This window comes from Apteryx rowi, unplaced genomic scaffold (genome assembly GCF_003343035.1).
Source record: "Apteryx rowi isolate R43461 unplaced genomic scaffold, aptRow1 scaffold_1089, whole genome shotgun sequence".
NCBI classification, from domain to species: domain Eukaryota; kingdom Metazoa; phylum Chordata; class Aves; order Apterygiformes; family Apterygidae; genus Apteryx; species Apteryx rowi.
The window spans coordinates 78,409-96,687 of NW_020447296.1; the positions used below are offsets into that span (position 1 = coordinate 78,409).

Below are 18,279 nucleotides of genomic sequence, written 5' to 3' on the forward strand. Positions count from 1 at the left end.
ATTCTTCTGAACATCCTTGACAATTCATTCCAGCTCCTTATGTAGGGTCTAATCTCTTCTGCTAATCAAAGGTAGGAGTCATGTATATCCAAGAAACAAAGAAGAATCTAACCCAGATTTTTTTATTTAGTTTCTGTGCCTTATGTCTCCTTCCTAATCTTCATTTAGTCTTCCTGGGCTACATAAATATGAAAGCTAGGTGTGTGTGTGCTTTCAATATTCCAACTGTTTACAGGGTCATGTCTCAGATCATGCTAGTCCATGTCATAACTGTTTGTTTGATGTAAAAACAGTAGGAGTGTAACTTGAACAATGCTAAGTCACTGAATCCCCTCCAAGAATTCACACTCAACCAAACCAAGTGTCAGCAAGAATAAAAAACTCACCAGAGAACAATGAAAAAGTCATGATAGATGTAAAGCTCAACCAGAAGGGTTTAACCACTGAAAGGGCAAGGGAAAAAAGCATTGAATGCACAATATCTGCTAATGATGAAATTCTGCCCAACTGAGGGCACTCCTGTATTCATTGCACTCATGAGCCTATCCTCATTCTATATTTGAAAAGCTGTAGAACAGAATCCTTGGGTTCAAGCTTTCTGAAGCATTCCACATCAAAGGAATTTTCAGTGCTAAACTATAGCAGTCACCAATTTAAAAATTAGGTTTTTTTCAACACTTACAGCATTGGCATGGCTAAGATGAGCGCATAATGCACTTATTATGGAAAGAACAGATACTACACATAAAGGATTGGTGAATAAACCCTCTCTCTCTTTTTTTGCCTAGGTGTCTTTTTTTCTTAATTCCTCAAAATTATCAACTAATGTCAGAGTAAAATATAAAACATTTACTATTTCACACTAAAAAGAATGAGTCACATGTCTTAACTTAGAACAAACCAATTCCATTCTAGCCAACTTTAAAAATGGAAATCAATAAAAATGAAGGACTAAAGCTTGATTCCCCTGCATAGAAAAGCTGAGAATTTCGGTTTGTGATCTGCTGTGTGCTCAAGAGGGACTGTTCTCAAGCTTTTCTGCGAGAATTCCTCTCTTTGTGTATGGATATAGTAACATCACTTGTATGGCAGGCTGATAAATCCATTTACTGAGCAGTGCCCAGCAGGTAGAGATTTCTGTGTCCAAGCATCCCTCACATTATGTGAAGAGGGAGCTTGAGGCATGTGATTTCCCTCTGGGATGCCTGTCAGCCATGTTTCTTTGGTCAGACAGATCATACAATCACCACCCTGAAAGGCAGAATGCATGTGAATTTTCTGGCATGGATAACACTAATGGGTAACATTAAAATGTTGTGTTCTAAGAATCACTTCAGGTTCTAGGTCTTTTACATTTTCTGTTATTGAAAAACTAAGAATATCTTTTAATACTTACTGAGAACAGTCTTGATGCCTTTTTTTTTTTTTTTCCCCCCTGACTGTGAATGTTTTTGCAAGTACACCCTAGTAAATACTGAAAACTTCACTGAGCGAAAGCCAGGGAGCATTTGACAACAACTTTCTATCCTGGTGATCGGGACACTTATCCACTGAGATGGGACAACTGGTTTCTAGGTTTTGCTTCAATCTATATTTAAATTGCCTGGGCTGCAGAAAGGGACACTGAGGCAGCTCCACCTCAGGATGCTCTCCACCTGCTGAATAGTATGGGAAATAGGAAATATCCAAGTTCAAATTCACGCTGTGCCAGAGTCAGAACCAACAGTTGAACTACTTTCTCAATGAATCACTGAATACTGCTCTTGGTTCAGGTTAAAGCTGCAGGGTGTTCTTAGCTTTTACTACAGATAGGAATGCTGGAATAGTCATTGAATGAAGTGTGGGACACAGGAGATCTTCTACTTACCTAGTGTCATTCTTTTGCTGCCTCAGTGAGTAGCTATGCTTAGCATGCAAAGTAGAGAGTTGCAAATGGAAAGCCTGAGAATCACCTTCACCCTGGAGAGCTCAGACAGATGTAGAACTCACTCTATTTCTACCTAAATTTTTGAGGAAAAGGGCACAGTCATCCTTCCCTTTTGTGACTCATGGCTTAATAATGTATGTGCAGCTGAAGTGGTTTGGCAAATATGCAAACACCCAAAGCTTTACCAAAACTGTGTGTTTTTGGAAAATAAACTATTCCTCCAAAATAACAGTAAAAAAAAAAAAAAAAAGTACTCCTTGGCCTTACCTTCAGTAAAGTTGTCTTAGTTTTGGGACACTTAGGAATTTCTTTTTCAATGAAATCAGCTGTCTGGATTTTGATATTTGGAACAGGAGATAGATAAGTGATTTAATTATAGGATCAGCAGGAGGGAGTCACAGCATTAGAGTAGAAGTAACAGTTAGTGTAGATATTTGAAGAAAAAATGAAAATAAACACTGCAAAAAATGGTATAAAAATGCAGTGCATGAGAAATGCAGGCACTGTTGGGTCCCAAAATTGCACATTTTCTGGGTCTATTCAAACATACAAGTCCTAGACACATTCCTATTGCTTTTGTGGCTAATTCTTGAAATATAAAATCCTGCCAGTGTCAGTGGAGGCCTCACAAAATAGCTTAAAGAGCCAAGCCTATTGGTATATACTGCAGGAAACAAAATGACAGAAAGCAAGAGCAAAGGTGAGCCAGAGAAATCAAGAAGTCAGCAAAGTGGGTCATCTCAGCCCCACAGAGCTGCCTATCACTAATGTTTGCTTCACTGACTGCTTCTGGCACTTGCTTGCCCAGCCAACTCTACTCAGCAGAACACTTGAAATGTTTGAAATGCAGTACTCCGTAAAGTTAATAACTGCACCCTGAAGAAGGGAGCCTGATCCTTATGCAAAGGTTATTCCAATGGCTGTGTTATAAGGACATAACACACAGAGAATCAGTTTCCAGTTCCAAATAGATAATACTGGTTTATATGAATGGGAAGGACAGGTAAATGGTATCACTTCAGTATTGCAGGATGAAGATTTTTTTTTTTAAATTAATACCATTTAAAATTAATTTAAAATCAATTTTAATTGAATATACACTTTAAAGCTTCTTTAAATTAATACCTTTAATATTATTAATTTAAAATAAATAAAAGTTAAAATCAGTTAAATTTAAATATATCTGATTTAAATTGCAGTTATATACAATAAATGTTAATAAAAATTGTGTATGTGAATCAATCGTTTGAACATGAAAACTTTCCAGAATCATTGCCCCATTTTTCAGAGTCAATATAAGCATGTGACAGTCCCCAGCAACATGGCTCTGCCAGCATCTCTCCTTCTTGTCCCATAGCATCCCTCTGGTATTCCACCCCGGGATACCTCCCTGCTATCTCACAGTGACTACAGTCTGCATTTGCCATTTCTGGAAAGAAAAAAAGCCTTAAAATAAGCAACACCAGTTTCAGAGACATTGGTTTATTCTTTCAGGTTCACTTGGAAAATAGATTTTTGCTTAATGGCAAAAACTCATTTCAGAAAGGAAGGTTACAGACACTCCTGTGATTCTGTACAAGTCCAGATACCAAGAAGAAAAGGACACAGCCTTAGAGGGATTTACTCTGCATCTAAAAACACTGTTCATTGTTCACACAGGCTTATGATTTTGTGAAATGATCTTGTTAGAAATTATCACTGAGCAAAACAGTTTTTTTAGAAAAGTCTTTTCAACTACATCTCCCTGTATTCAAGTTTGAAAAACAGCAGGGAACCTTCTCCTAATCCTATTCATCACCACAGTTTATAGGGATCCTTGGCCTAATATCCTTAAGATTCCTGACTGATTCATTATTTCCTCCACTAAATTTCTGATGGATGTATCAGAGACTAAAGAGGGCTCAAAATCTGTAATTCTCATCTGATAACCAGACTTTGAAAAGGTGACTGGAAACCATACCACTATGGTTCTGTTTCCTGTGATTTCTTCTAGCAATCAATCAACTTTGTTTCTTTTGACATGTACCAATAGAGTAATATCTCCTTAGATGTTGCAGGAACCTAGAAAATATCCTTATTTTGTATTTCAAAAACAAGCAGTTACCAGCCAAGGGAGAGGCAGGTATTACACTGAGGCCTTGCATGCTAGAGTCTACAAAGAAAACACATTTGGGGGATCCAACAGTGCCTGGTTGCTCCTTCATTTTATTTTTGTCAGATAAAGAAAAAGGATTTATTGTGGTTTTACTTTTTTATTATTTTTTAATTAATTAAAAAATTAAAAAAAACTATGCTCACTGTATCTTTAATAAAGAAATCTTAGAATATTCTGAATTCAGAAGAGTTCCTGAGGTATAACTGCCAATTCAGTTTGAGTGTAAATCACACAGGCTATATCTATTCAGCATAGCTCTAATGAACAGCCTTTCTTTGGCTTCATTATTGCTGTATCCATCCATTTCTAGAGTCTGGATCCTACCGAAGCCAATGTCAATCTTCCTCTTGATTTTGCTGTACTTTGGAAGGATCTGAGGTCTACTGAGCTTTTACACAGAAACACAGGACTGATAGGAGCAATTGCTCTCCTGTCACAGCCACACTTGCCATAGTTTTGTTCCAAACTGGCATGCTCTGTCTTAAAAACAAGTGAGTTGGGTCATGTTTTGTTACTCTGATTACTCTGGTTAAAAAGGTGCTCCAGAACCTCAATCCTATCATTGATTAATCTTTTCTTTAACTTCCGGTGTAAGAAAATGTTCCCCATCTGCTTCCATTTCATCCAGCATTTCATACAAGATCAATGTGCTGCAGTCCACCTGAACGTGACAAGGAAGACTCTCGAAGCTTTCCTCAGAAAGGTGAGCAGCCAGGCCTTTGCCACCTATGGTAATAGAATTTCTTCATACTTTGTGTAATACTAAAGCTCTTGTGCTCACATCAGACTAACAACTAGGAGTGACATTACACATGGATGGAGTTACACTCTTCAGTCCCTCACTGATCTCTGCCTAGTGCCCTCCAGCAGACAGTCTTTCCTGTCACTGATGGTTTATGAGCCAGTAACCTTAAAAAATACCTAGTTCATTGAAAAGGAAAACTTTGCAACAAGGACTGTTTCTTACTCATTTTTTGCCTGAAACAATTAAAATGGAGCCCTGAGCCCACCTGGAAGCATCAGATGTTTAGAAAGATAATAGAAGATAATACGGATTGACAGCTCTTCATCAAGGAAACATTCTCAGCTTGTTCTGTATTATGTAGCTGCAGACTATATTAATACTGGAGAGGAAGCAGGAATAGCCTTTATGTGTGAGGAATGAAACCAGAAAGCTTGTTAGGCATGAGGTCAGGAATGGGAGACACAAACACAGTCTCTCCTGGGGGGGGCATCCTTAAATTAGTGCAATTAATATATCGGGTAACATAAGAGTATCGTGGTGCTGCCAAACAGATAATAATAATAGATAAAGGTAGAGAAACCTGTAGGCTCTGAATAGCATTTGCATACCTCCCACAATGTGACTGGAACAGATTCAATTTCTGGTATGTCAAGGTGGAAAAAAAAAAGTCTTTGCAATAGACAGATGGTTTTGGAGGCTAGAAATTGGTCAATGGCAAGAGGTCAAAATGATGCCTTTGTACTCATAAAGAGACTGCAGCCTCCAACATCTGCTGTTACCAAACGGAGTACTCCTAAGTCTCTTCTGCTTTTTCACATTGCAGTCCTAGTGATATCATGCCTATACAGAAGACAGGCTTGAAAGAAATGAGAAGAGGCAGCATCTGCTCCTGAAGATGTAAGTTCCATTTCTTGTGTTTGTCATCTCCTACGAACTCCTGGTTTTGGAAACATCATCATTTAACAGCTTGAAGTGACTACATCAAGATCCATCCTTTCCTACTCAGAACAGCTGGAACAATCATACAGCTTTTTCCAGCCCCAAGCCTGAAAATGTGTCTGAGAAATGAAGCTGAAGGCCTGGCAAATGATATTTCATTTGGCCCAGGTCCACACAAAGTTGCATTCATGTAGCTATGTCTGAAGATGTACGTAAAGACCTCACACTCCTCCACAGCTCCCTTCTGACAGACAGCCCAGCCTGCTCTTCAGATAAATGATTCATATCTGTTATCTCAGAGAGCAGCTAACACAGGCAGCCAACAGATGTAATAGATTGCACAGCAGTTCATGTAGAAGGGTGCAAATAAAGGGTCCCCATCTCTGTTCAGAGCAGCATACACATTCTCAGTTATCGTAACAGAACACAGGACACATTCCCCAGTAGCTGCTGGAGTCGCTGCCTCTGCCATGTCAGAGGCTTCAACCCAGACAGACCTGATGGAGGCTGCAGCCTTGCAAGCCTCAGGCTACAGAGAGTGCCTGAGGCCTCTCCATGAGACTGGGGCTGACAGTCATCTTTCCTGCAGAAGGTGTGCTGTTGTTGATGAGTTGTGTCACCAAGTAAAGGAGTTACAGGAGGAAGTCAGCAGGCTGTGTAGCATCAGAGAGGACAAGTGAGAGATAGACAGGATATTCTCAGAGACCCTACAGCTTCAAGAATCTCAACCCACAACTGCAGTGGCAATGCAGGTAGAGTCTGTGCCTTGCGAGACAGTAAGTGGTAACTCTTAGGAAGGTGAAAGCTGGAAGCTGGTGACTTCTCATATGAGGAGGAAGGCTTCTACTCCTCCTGAAAGTTTGAAGCTACTGAAGAGGTTCACTGCCTTCAAAGCTGAGGAGGAGCTGGGCGCACATTTGAGTGAAGCATCTGAGTTGCTGGACCCTGCACCATGTAGGAGCACCCAAAGGAAGTGGTAAGTGATAGTAGTGGGTGACTCCCTGCTGCAGGGGAAGAGGCACCCATCTACCAACCTGACCTGCCGTCTAGAGAGGTTTGCTGCTTGTCAGACGCTTGGATCACAGATCTTCTGGAGAGACTTCTGGGGTTTGTCTGGCCCTCTGACTCTTACCCCCTGCTGCTCTTCCATGTGGACACCAATGATACTGCCAGGGGCAACTTGGAATGTGTCAAACATGACTACAGAACTCTGAGGAGGTGGTCAGGGGTATTCCAAGGTGGTTTTCTCCTTGATCCTGCCAGTGAGGGGGAAGCATGGGAGGAAGAGTGGATGGAAACTGCAAGTCAACAACTGGCTGTGCAGCTAGTCTTGGCAACAGGATTTTGATTTCTGTGATCATGGGACCCTGTCTGAAGAGTGACATCTGCTTGGGAGAAATGGGATCCACTTTGTTAAGCTGGATAAAGCCATCTTTGCCAACAGGCTGGCTAACCTGGCAAGGAGGGGTTTAAACTAGGAAAGACAGGAGAAGAGGAGTGTTATAGGGACCATGCAATCAACAAAACAGGACTTAAGTGTGGGTACCTCAAGCAGTTGCATGCAGGCAAGGAAATGAGTATAAGATAAGACTATGGGGAAACCTCTTGCAACCCTTCTGGGAAACCAGCATGCTTTGATACCTCTCTGAAGTGCCTGTACACAAATGCATGCAGCATGGAGAATAAACAGGAGGAATTAGAGTTCTGTGTGCAGTTGCAGGAGTATGATCTCATTGTGATTACAGAGACATGGTGGGATAGCTCACATGACTGGAATGCTGCAATGGATAGCTACAGGCTCTTTAGGAAGGACAAGTGAGGAAGGTGAGGAGGGGGAGTCGCCCTTTATGTGAGAGAGCAGCTGGAATGTATGGAGCTCTGCCAAGGGGTAGATGATGTGCTGGCTGAGAGCTTATGGGTAAGGATTAAGGGGAAGACTAACACGGGTGACACTGTTGTGGGTGTTTGCTACAGGCCACCTGATCAAGAAGAATTGGATGAGGCCTTCTACAGACAGCTTGAAGTTGCCTCACATTCACAGGCCTTGGTCCTTGTGGGGGTCTTGAACTACCCCGATATCTGCTGGAAAGCCAAAACAACAGAGCACAAGCAATCCAGGAGGTTCCTGGAGACCATCGATGACAACTTCCTGATACAGGTGATAGAGGATCCAATGAGGAGAGATGCTCTACTGGACCTCGTACTTACAGACAAGTAAAGGTTGGTTAGACATGTGAAGGTTGGGGGCAACCTTGGATGCAGTGACCATGAGATGGTGAAGTTCAGGATCCTGTAAGGAGGAAGCAGGGCAAAAGGCAGGATCACAACCACAGACTTCAGGAGAGCAGACCTGGGGCTGTTCAGGGACCTGCTTGGAGGAATTCCATTGGTTAGGGCCCTAGAAGGAAGAGGGGTCCAAGAAAACTGGTTGATATTCAAGAATCACCTCTTGCAAGCTCAAGAATAGTCCATCCCAATGAGCAAGAAGTGGAAAAAAGGGGGCAGGAGATCTGCATGGATGAGGAAGGAGCTCCTGGAAAAATTCTAACAGAGGAAGAAACTATACAGAAGGTAGAAGCAGAGACAGGTAACCTGGGAGGAATATAGGCATGTTGTCTGTGTATGCAGGGATGGGGCTAGGAAGGCCAAGGCCCATCTAGAGTTTAATCCAGCGAAGGATGTCAAGAATAACAAGAAGGGCTTCTAAAAATACATTGGCAACAAAAGGAAGACTAGGGAAAATGTGGGCCTGCTGCTGAATGGGGTGGCTGCCCTGGTGAGAGAAGGCAGAGTTACTGAATGCCGCCTTTGCGTCAGTCTTTCCTGCTCAGGCCAGCCCTCAGGACTCGCAGATGCTGGAGGCAAGAGAGAAAGTCTGGAGAAAGGAAGACTTTCCCTTGGTGGAGGAGGAGTGGGTTAGAGATCATTTAAGCAAACTTGACACCCACAAATCCATGGGCCCCGCTGGGATGCACCCACGAGTGCTGAGGGAGCTGGCGGATGTTATTACTAAGCCACTCTCCATCATCTTTGAAAGGTCMTGGAGAACAGGAGAGGTGCCTGAGGACTGGAAGAAAGCCAGCGTCACCCCACTCTTCAAAAAGGGCAAGAAGGAGCACCCAGGGAACTACAGGCCAGTCAGGCTCACCTCCATCCCTCGAAAGGTGAGGGAGCAGCTCGTCCTGGGGCCATCTCTAAGGCTGTGGCGGACAAGAAGGCAAGCAGGAGTGGTCAGCGTGGCTTCCCCGAGGGGAAATGATGCTTAACCGATCTGATAGCCTTCTATGCTGGAATGACTGCCTGGGTAGATGAGGGGAGAGCCGTGGATGTTGTCTACCTTGACTTCAGCAAGGCTTTTGACACTGTCTCCCATAACATCCTCATAGGCAAGCACAGGAAGTGCGGACTAGATGAGCAGACAGTGAGGTGGTGTCGCAGGGTGGGTGAGGGAGGTTATTGGTTATTATTATTGTTATTATCTCTGGGTTTATTGCAAACAGATTTATTGAAGATGGCTATACAGTGTAGTCATAGCAAGCGAATCTTACTGCACATTTGTTATTGCCCGAGTCTCAGTTTCTTAGCACTCCAATGGTTTCTTGGGCAACCTGCTCTACATGACCCTGCTTGAGCAGGGGGGTTGAGCTAAATGGTCTCCAGAGGTCCTTTCCAACCTCATCCATTCTGTGATTCTGTGTTATGTCAATAGTGTTTGCAACTGCATTAAAGGGCTTTAGGGGTAACAATTGTGTCAGTAAAGCTTTTGTAGGTTTTGTAGTCTGATGACTGAGATCCCACTGTTACCTAATGAAGGGAAGGAGAGGTAAATAAAAGGGACCAATGGAGTCTTCTATAAAGCAGAGAAAAGCCATTGCAATATGAAAGCCTGGGAAAACTAGTTCTTTCTATGTGTGATTGGGATGAGTTGTCACCTGAAGTTAAAGCAAATGCTTCTACCTATGGAGTGCAGGTACAGCTCAGAAGAGAGGACAACTGTGCATAGCTGTGGAGAAGGAACAAGGAGCTGATGTTTCCTTATGGGCTGAAGCATGAAAGAATATGTTTGGCAATTTTCAGCCTGCTAGAGAAGGCTGTTTTTGTCTCAAGTGCCATGATAGTCATAAGAGCGAATACGTGGCAACACCATGTGCAGCTTGTGTCAGCTTTTGGTAGACAAGAAGATTTCCTGGTTCCAATCATGTGCTGGGTGTTAGCATGGAGCTTTAAGGAGAGAGCATGCAGCCAGCCTAGTTGTCTCACCAAAGGAGAGGACTGAACTAGTTATATTTTGGGAATTATGTATCAAAAGTTCCCTTCTTGTTAAGTTTTTTTATTCCTTCCCCTCCACCCTTAATAAAATCTTGGTTCACATTCACAAATAGGAAGAATGAACTTCCTAAGTACCAGAGGTTTTTCTTGGGGCTTATTCAGGGTGTTTTACTAGTGACCACTTTACATTTGAACCTGACCCTTGTTGCTGCTTGTTAAGACCAGGCAGAAAGCAGGGTTGAATAGCCCTTGGTCCTGTCCATACAAGGTGAGCAGTATAATAGCAAAGTACTCCCAGAATAAGTGCAGACTAAAATGACAGTCTAACTATACCACTGCACATGTAACTTAGTCCAAGTTCTGCCATGTAAACTGTATATAACTAGGAGAGTTAATTTCATTAGTATAATGACATCCACAGCTGGTCCTACACAGGTGCAATGACAGTAGCCAGATTCCAATTCTACACACCTTTGACTGGCACTTTTGCCAGAAAAACTGCACAGCAAAAACAGTCTTACTACTTTAGCTTACACAGAGCTATTTATGCTTAGACCTCAGCCTCTTCACATAGGAGGACAAATGTCCCAACTTTAAAAACAGGCTCAGGAAGACTCATCCACACTCACAAGAGTTCCTGGAATAGCAGAATTCCCTGACTCCTTGCAACTGGCTGACCATCACATTCGATCTCTTACACTACTGCCTTCTCCAAGAGTGAAAACATCATAGACCTTTGAAATAAATCACAGCATCGCCACACATAAACACACACACATTTTGTTAAATGAAATTCCATCACTCATCAAAATCATTGCAAGCTATGACTTTTCTTCTAGGGATATACATATTTTCTTTAATGAGCTCACTATCTTCTCAACTTGCTGAGACGCTAGAGAGCTTTGCCAGGGCCCACATGTCTTAGAACAATGAAAGAAATCTTGCATGCTTGACTGAAGAAACTATTGGCCAAACAGGACTTTACCTGTAGTTACCATGTTTCAGCATTGTTTCACAGACACCTGGACCAAACCAAGCATTTCGACCTTTACTATGCCTAAACAAATTGTTACAATCTAATCTGCCTAAAAAAGGTTTTATAGGAAGCAGTCATAGTCAAAGTCACCTGATCACTTCAGTGCTTTTCAGTTAATTTTTCTTTCTATAATGACCAAGTTTCCTTGTGTTGATCCTCCTTGGAATGCAGCAATTATCCCATTTACTAGAAAGGTGTCAGTGCTTGTCTACACCACAAAGATACATCTACAACTCTTGCAGACATACGCAAGTTGGCTTCAGACTGCCAGCTGAGCTGCAAGCAAGGCAATCATAGAACTCCTCAAATGGGTTTTGCCAGAGGTCATGCCACTATCTACTGCAGTGCCTAGCCAGCTATTTTAAAGCTAGCTCTGATGTACTGTGTAAACTCTCACAGTATTGCCACTCTCCACTGCTTCAGTCAAGCACAAAGAATGCTTGGAGGAGGACAATAAACTGCAATAGTAAGAAGGAGTACCAGAAGGCATTGAAACGTAAGCAGCTACAAACACAGCAAAAGAGAAAAAAATATGGACCTCTAGAGATCACTGGAGTTTTCCTAGAGCCATTTTATGACTCCTGTAGGAAAGAAATAGGGCTCTTCGCAGTGAGAGCAAGTGAAATTTGAGGCCAGGTCATTCCCTTACACAGAAATCACTGTAACCAGGTCTCCATGAAGAAAATTTTGCAATTGAGTAGTATTAGTATAGTCTGTAGTCATAACACAACTTCTAGTAGCAAAGATAAGCTTTTGTTGGTAGAACAGACCCAGTGCCTCAAATAAACCAAACCACAACCATAAAGGCACATTTTTTTATAGTTCAACTATGCCTGCAGCAGGGTTGTTTAAGTGGAAGAAAGCTGTCTTCCTCAAATATGGTTTCTTGACCTGATGATGAAGTACCATCTCTAATTTCCTTTTAGAACATTCTCCACAAACTTCTTGTGTATGCATAAATGAGCTAAGTGGAATAGGTAGGGTTTGAAGGGCAAGGAGATTCATTCAGCAGCGAGAACAGTCTGGTATTCTGAATGTGTAACTTTGATGATTTTGTAAATATCTGTCCTGAAAACAAGTGTTTTGTTAAAATTGTGTTATAAAACAGAATGGTATTTGATTTTCCTGTGAAAGCTAAATAGTTCTGTGTTATTGCCAAGGAGATGAGCTGACCTCTAGTTTCATTTATTGTGATAAGGTGTAGTGGCATTTTTTCATAAAGGGAATTTTTATACTGCAAACATATTAGTCCAATAATTTTTGTATTCCAGAAAATTGCATTTCTCATTTTTGCTTATTTCACAAATACATTTACTATCTCCTTTATGGTTAGCAGAGAGTTTAAATTAATCCAGTGAGTTATGTGGATATGGGATGCATGGATCACATCTGTCTTGCATTTAGTTACCATCCAGAAGGCAAATATGCACAGAAGACACTGTTCCTAGTGCCAGTCCTTGGAGATATGAGTGTGGCCCTTCTAATCAAGGCCAGAATCCAATCTATATTTGGGCCAAAAAAACCTGTATATTGTAACAGAAGGATACACACAGCTACCCCACCCTATTTGTACAATCTTTGAATGTCACCTAACACACTTGATTTCTTGATTAAACTTTCAAAATTCACTTCAGAAAATTACTCTCTGTATAAGGATGTTGACTGCAATGATCAACAAATAGGTTTGTTACTGTATTATGTTGCAATAAATTCATATCTATCTGTGAAACCTAGAAAGAGCAAGAATGTGCAACACTGATCACTGGACAGTATTCACTTATTTTACAATTTCAACTCAGCTTCAAGCCTTTGTCAGTGAATTTCTGTTCTTGAGCTCTCCTGGTGCCAGTATCTCATTGGAGAGAAAATCAAGCCTGATCCCTAGTGAAGTTCCTGAACTGTTAAAGTTCATGGAAATCCTCTTTAATAAAAATGATAGGGAGATGGGCTTTCAGAGCAGAATATCATAATGTGGTCTGCAGTAGGATCTAAGCAACCACAGCATGCCACAGAGATCACTGTAGGACCACCGGTTGCTGCTGCTTTGTTCCAGCTTCATACGATTTGATATTTGTGTGAAAAAAAATTACAGACTTCAATGAAGATAGTTTCATAGTTGCCCTGTGAGGCAAATACTAAAGTTCTCCTCATCACACACTGGGAAGAAATAAGACATGACAGTCACACAGTAAATCAGGAGAGTAGAGAAAAGCACAGTCTTATGCAGATGCTCTGTCTTTGAAACCATTTCTTTCTGGATTCAGGTCTATGAAATTTAATCATGTTGCTAACGTACCAAGATGAATAGAAAAAAAGGAATCATAGTTATTAAACAACTGCTTTTCAGCATTGCTTTTCTTTTGGGGAACAGAAGAGAGAGGACTGGTGTTTTATTTTCTCTTCAGAACAAGAGAGAACAAAAGGAGGACCTTTATTCTAAAATAAGGTCATCAGCTGCAAGCAGTCTTATTTTGCCTAAAAAACCTATATAGCCTCCATAGAGATGGGAAAATTAGAATTTTAGGACACTGACAAATCTCTATGGACCCATCAACTGGTTAATATCATGCTGATATAAACAAATCTTCAGTAACACTGCAAAGAAAAGTGCTCAATGTCCAGGGTAGAAATAACTAAGACCTTTTAGATCTCTTTCTACCTCTTTTTTCCTATTACTCCATCTCATCATTATATTCCATATTCAAAATAGATTATTTCAATGAGAAACAATTGTTGAAGTATAGAAAGTTAGTCTGCTTCACCCAACCTGTGAATCCAGTAGGTAAATCTGAGAATGCTAGGGAAAACCCTCAAATATTAATCTAATTTGACAGACTCATTCTACTTTGGGTCATTTCATGCTTTTCTGTGCCAAGCATCAGTGTAAGAAGCAAAGCCTCACACCTTGAAAGCAAAAACATTACAGATATTTTGCACAAACATTCTGAGAACTGTTGCAAGGTGTTTCAATCTGAAGACAGTTGGTTTAGGTTGCAGTAGGGTAAGGGGAGATTCTTGAAAGCAGTGGGATAGACTAGGATCTCTACCCCTTGCTGAAAATATAAAGGCACTAGCATCTAAGGAAGGAGCCAGGGAGGAGTTGAAGGGCAGACTCCTTTCCTCTGGAGCTCCCAGTGAGGAATATTGCAGGGCTGTTAAACTAGTGGGCAATGCATTGTTTCTTGGAAAGAAAATTCATCTCTTCCTTCTGTCTTCCTGGGAGAAAAATGTGGCTAAAGTTTCTTTTGGTTATTTTTCTCCTGTATATAACAGCTGCAAAGGAACCTGAGTTGTAAGAACTACCACATTATTACTAATAGTATTCACTGTAAGGCTTTAAAGGCAGTGCTAACTGGTGCCACTGTTTTTACTTCAAATATTAAATATTTCTATGACTCACCTTTTATATCTGAAGAGCTAAGTTAAACTGACTTGTGGGTGGCAAGTGAGTGGTTCTCACTTAATACCAAATAGACCTTCTGCCTATAGCTATCAATTTCTAAAGAAATTCTGCAATGTTCAGAAAAAGGCATCAGCAGCAGTAGTAGCAGGTGGGTCCAAAACTCAGGTAATGGGCTAAAGGACAAAAGTGGGGGGTAGTGGCAGAGCTGTGTGGGAGCTCAGGCTAGGCTACTTGGGGGCTGCAGGGCAGGAATGAAGGGCACTGGCAAAGTGTGTGGATTTTATGTTTTGATCTAAACAAATCAATGGGTATTGAGCAATGAAAAGTAATCCCTCAATACTTTCCATTTGTTTCTTGCTGATGAGGCTGCTTTTCCATTCTCTATGATGTGATCAATGTGCTGTTTGGATCTCACAGGCAGTATGTCCTGATGGTGCCTGCAGTCCTCCAGAACGACTCTCCAGGTCAGGTTTGCTTGCAGTTCCTCAACGTCAATCAGACGATATTTGTAAGAGTCATCCTAGAATATGGTGCTGTTAACACCACTATTTTTGAGAAGACCATGATAGCAAGCAATGGCTTACAGTGCTTCAACTTCACGGTAAATTAATTTTTATTTATGTCCCAATGGAAAAGTCATAACAGAGAAAGCCCATGTTGGAATACCTGATGTCAGAGGGTTATGAGGAAGGTAGAGAGGAGGAAAGAATATAGACTAGGGATCAGAATAGAGAAACAAGCAATTAAAGGAATAAGACATGCTGAAGAAAAACAGAAGCAAATGAGAGAGATACAGTGAGACAAGTAGAAGTGAGCAGAGTGTATCCTTGTAGGAATCAAGGCTATAAATTGAGCTGTCCAATTGGTTCTTCAGCTAACAGCTTCAAGACTAGCAACCTCTCCTTTGCTTTTCTGTTTCCTCACAGATTCCTCCTGTCAGTTCTGTCTTGTTGGCTTTCATTTCCTTCTCTGCCCATGGCAACACAGTCAGCCTGGAAGAGCAACGGTCAGTGATGATTTGGAACATGGAGAGCATTGTCTTTGGGCAGACAGACAAACCCATCTACAAACCAGGACAGAGTGGTGAATAGCAAGTTTTACTTAATAGTATTTCCCTTAGAAAGCAATTTCTTCAGATGGAATTTCTTTGCTAGGTGTTCTTCAGGTTGAGCCAGAGTCTAGACTGGATTCAGTTTCTTTAGAGTTTCTGTTAAAATGTTTGTGAGTGTTTGCTGTGGAGCTCGGAGAGACACCTTTAGGATGGCCAGAGAATGTCATTCCATGGTCTATTCATTTTCTTTGTCCCTTCTTCCCAGATGAAGGAAGAGGGGAGCTTTTACTGCCACTGTTTTATTACTGGTGGCAGGCCAAGCAAGTGGAAAGAATTGATTAGATCACTACTTACATGCCTGGCATAAAACAATGCTCCCACAGTCTCCTGCCTGTGATACCAGCCAGCGTCAAAGACAGTCTAAAGAACAAGAGTCATATCCATGATTTAAAAATGAAATACAATTTTTTTAAAGACAAATTCATGCTATTTATCCTCTGAGTTCTGAGGTTTTTGAACTGTATATTTTCATGGATATTTTTCCTCCAAAGGTTGGACACATGCCATTCCACTATCCATATTTCTTATCTGGCTGTAGAACAGACCTTCATGTATACAAAAAACTATTTATCTAGATATGTTCCTTAATTCACTGCTATGCTTTCAGATTTCTAGGACACAACTAGAATCCTGTAGGAAAAACTAGGAGGGCAGCCAAAGAACATAGCAGTTTGCCTGGATAAGGCATACTTTAATTAAGGATGAGTTCTATCATAATACATAGCACAAAGGAAAGTTTTCCAATCAGAATTTGGTGGCAAATTCTCCTAAGGTGTCTCACAAACATGTCTTGATTAATTGTCAAATTGCTTGATTTTGAGGTGGGGAGAGCAGTACATTAAATTAAATTCCAAAAAGGACATTTTTGAACCATGTTTTCCTGTTTTGCATTGCGCTGTAATTCATAATTCTCCTTTCAGTTTTTCTTTTGCAAATAAAAGAAAAGTAAGGAAAAAACTTGTGCAAGATGAGAAAAAAAACTGAACTAACAAGAATTACACTGCATTAGAGAAAACTGACACTTCACCTAGCTCCAGTAATATTTGAAACTTTTGTATGTTCACAGTAACAAGCCCTGATGTAAAGATGGGAAATAAAGAGGAAAAAAATTTGCCTAGAGCATGCAGACAGCCATTGAAAGAATTATGATTGTCACTTGAGATCACCTGACTGACTGCACTGCAGTCCTTATTAATCGAGTCATCCGCTCTTTCTGATGATAAGCAAATTTTCATGAAAGAGTGTGAGAACTCAGTATTGCACTAAGCAAAGTCTCTGTAGGATTCTTCTGCCCTCAAAGTTTATCACTTGCATCCTTCACAAGGAGTGTTAGAAGATCCAATGAAACTGGAAGTACTAATAAAATGAAAACATCATGCTCAGCCAAACAAACTCCACCTAATACTAATATCTTGTTCCTTGTCTTTCCAGTGATGTTTTGTGTTGTTGCTCTGGATTTCAATTTTAGACCTGTTCAGGAGATGTTGAGTGAAAAGAAAGCAGAAAGCAGCTTTTACAAGTTACCCTTCCCATTTTTAAACTTGTTGGGAGACAACCTCCACTCAAACTTTAAATAAACATTTGCTGTGGATAAAATAAGCTTTTGCATAAACTAAATCTCAAAGGATAAACATGATTTCCTGAGCACATGCAATATTCTACCCTTATCTCAGAGTCACACAGAACAGTACAAGTGTATAGTAGATTGTATTCCTGACACAAAACCTCCTGCTATTGCTGAGAAAGAGGCTCAAAAAATCCTCTTCTTTCTTGTTCCAGACATTATTTATAGCTATGACCAGAAAGCCTGCTTGACAGTCTCCTGCTATTACTGTTCAGCAGTTTTTACTTACAACAGTAGGGAAGTCATCCATCTATGGTACTTCTCCCATTTGGAAATGGGGAAAGGAAAAGGAAAAGACTTACCACAACCATCTGTATCATCTCATCAGAGGCACACTCTTTTCATTGCTAGCAAGCTGTCTTTAGACACATAGTGCATAAGCCAAGAGATGGAAGGATATTTACTGGCCTCCTCTCATTCAGTTGTAATGCTGAAGAAAGCAAGGTGTTACCCAAAGAGCTGGTGCTAGATAAGCAGAATGAAGATATATAGTTCAAAGAAACCCAGATCACAGCTCATTTGCATCCCTACAATTCTATTTATTCAAATGCTTCTGGCTTGCACTAAGTCCAGTATGGTGAGAATCTGCTCCAGAATTCTCATTTCATCTGTTCCCTTTATGAAGTCTTGCTATTCAAGTATTTAACCTAACTATAATAAGAGATGAGGTTCTCTTATAACTGGTATTATACTGATAATTATTATGTTTTTGCCATCCTGCAATTCAGGTAAGAGATTTTTCTCTTTGCAATGTATTGTACCTATAAAGATAAAATCTAGAGTACATGTGCTTACATCAGTTTGTGTGTTTATACACACAGCCAAATTCTGCTCCTGAGTAGACTTGCAGAGATAACAGCAACCCCATGGAATTCAAGAATGCTGTCTGAGCTTTATTGACCTGGAAAATATACCTACATTCATCTCAGCAGCCATAAAAATTGCCCTGTTCTTATGCATATCTTTGACTTCCCTCTACCTCCTCCAGTTTGTTCACCTTGTTTTGGTGTATATCTTTCCATTACTCAAGGCTGTTGAAAACTATGAACAAATAGAGGCAAGGGATATAA

At 40.7% G+C, this 18,279-nt stretch overlaps 1 protein-coding gene across 1 annotated transcript in view; it reads left to right on the forward strand.

The window, feature by feature from the left end:
- Positions 1–14,241: 14,241 nt before the first annotated feature.
- The window catches only part of LOC112969116 (ovostatin-like), a gene marked incomplete at its 3' end in the record, with an annotated part of 70,687 nt that continues 66,649 nt past the window's right edge, over positions 14,242–18,279 (forward strand). The window contains 4 exon segments of the mRNA XM_026072042.1: positions 14,242–14,363; positions 14,892–15,075; positions 15,401–15,557; positions 17,017–17,084. Of these exon segments, the coding sequence (XP_025927827.1) occupies positions 14,242–14,363; positions 14,892–15,075; positions 15,401–15,557; positions 17,017–17,084 (531 nt within the window).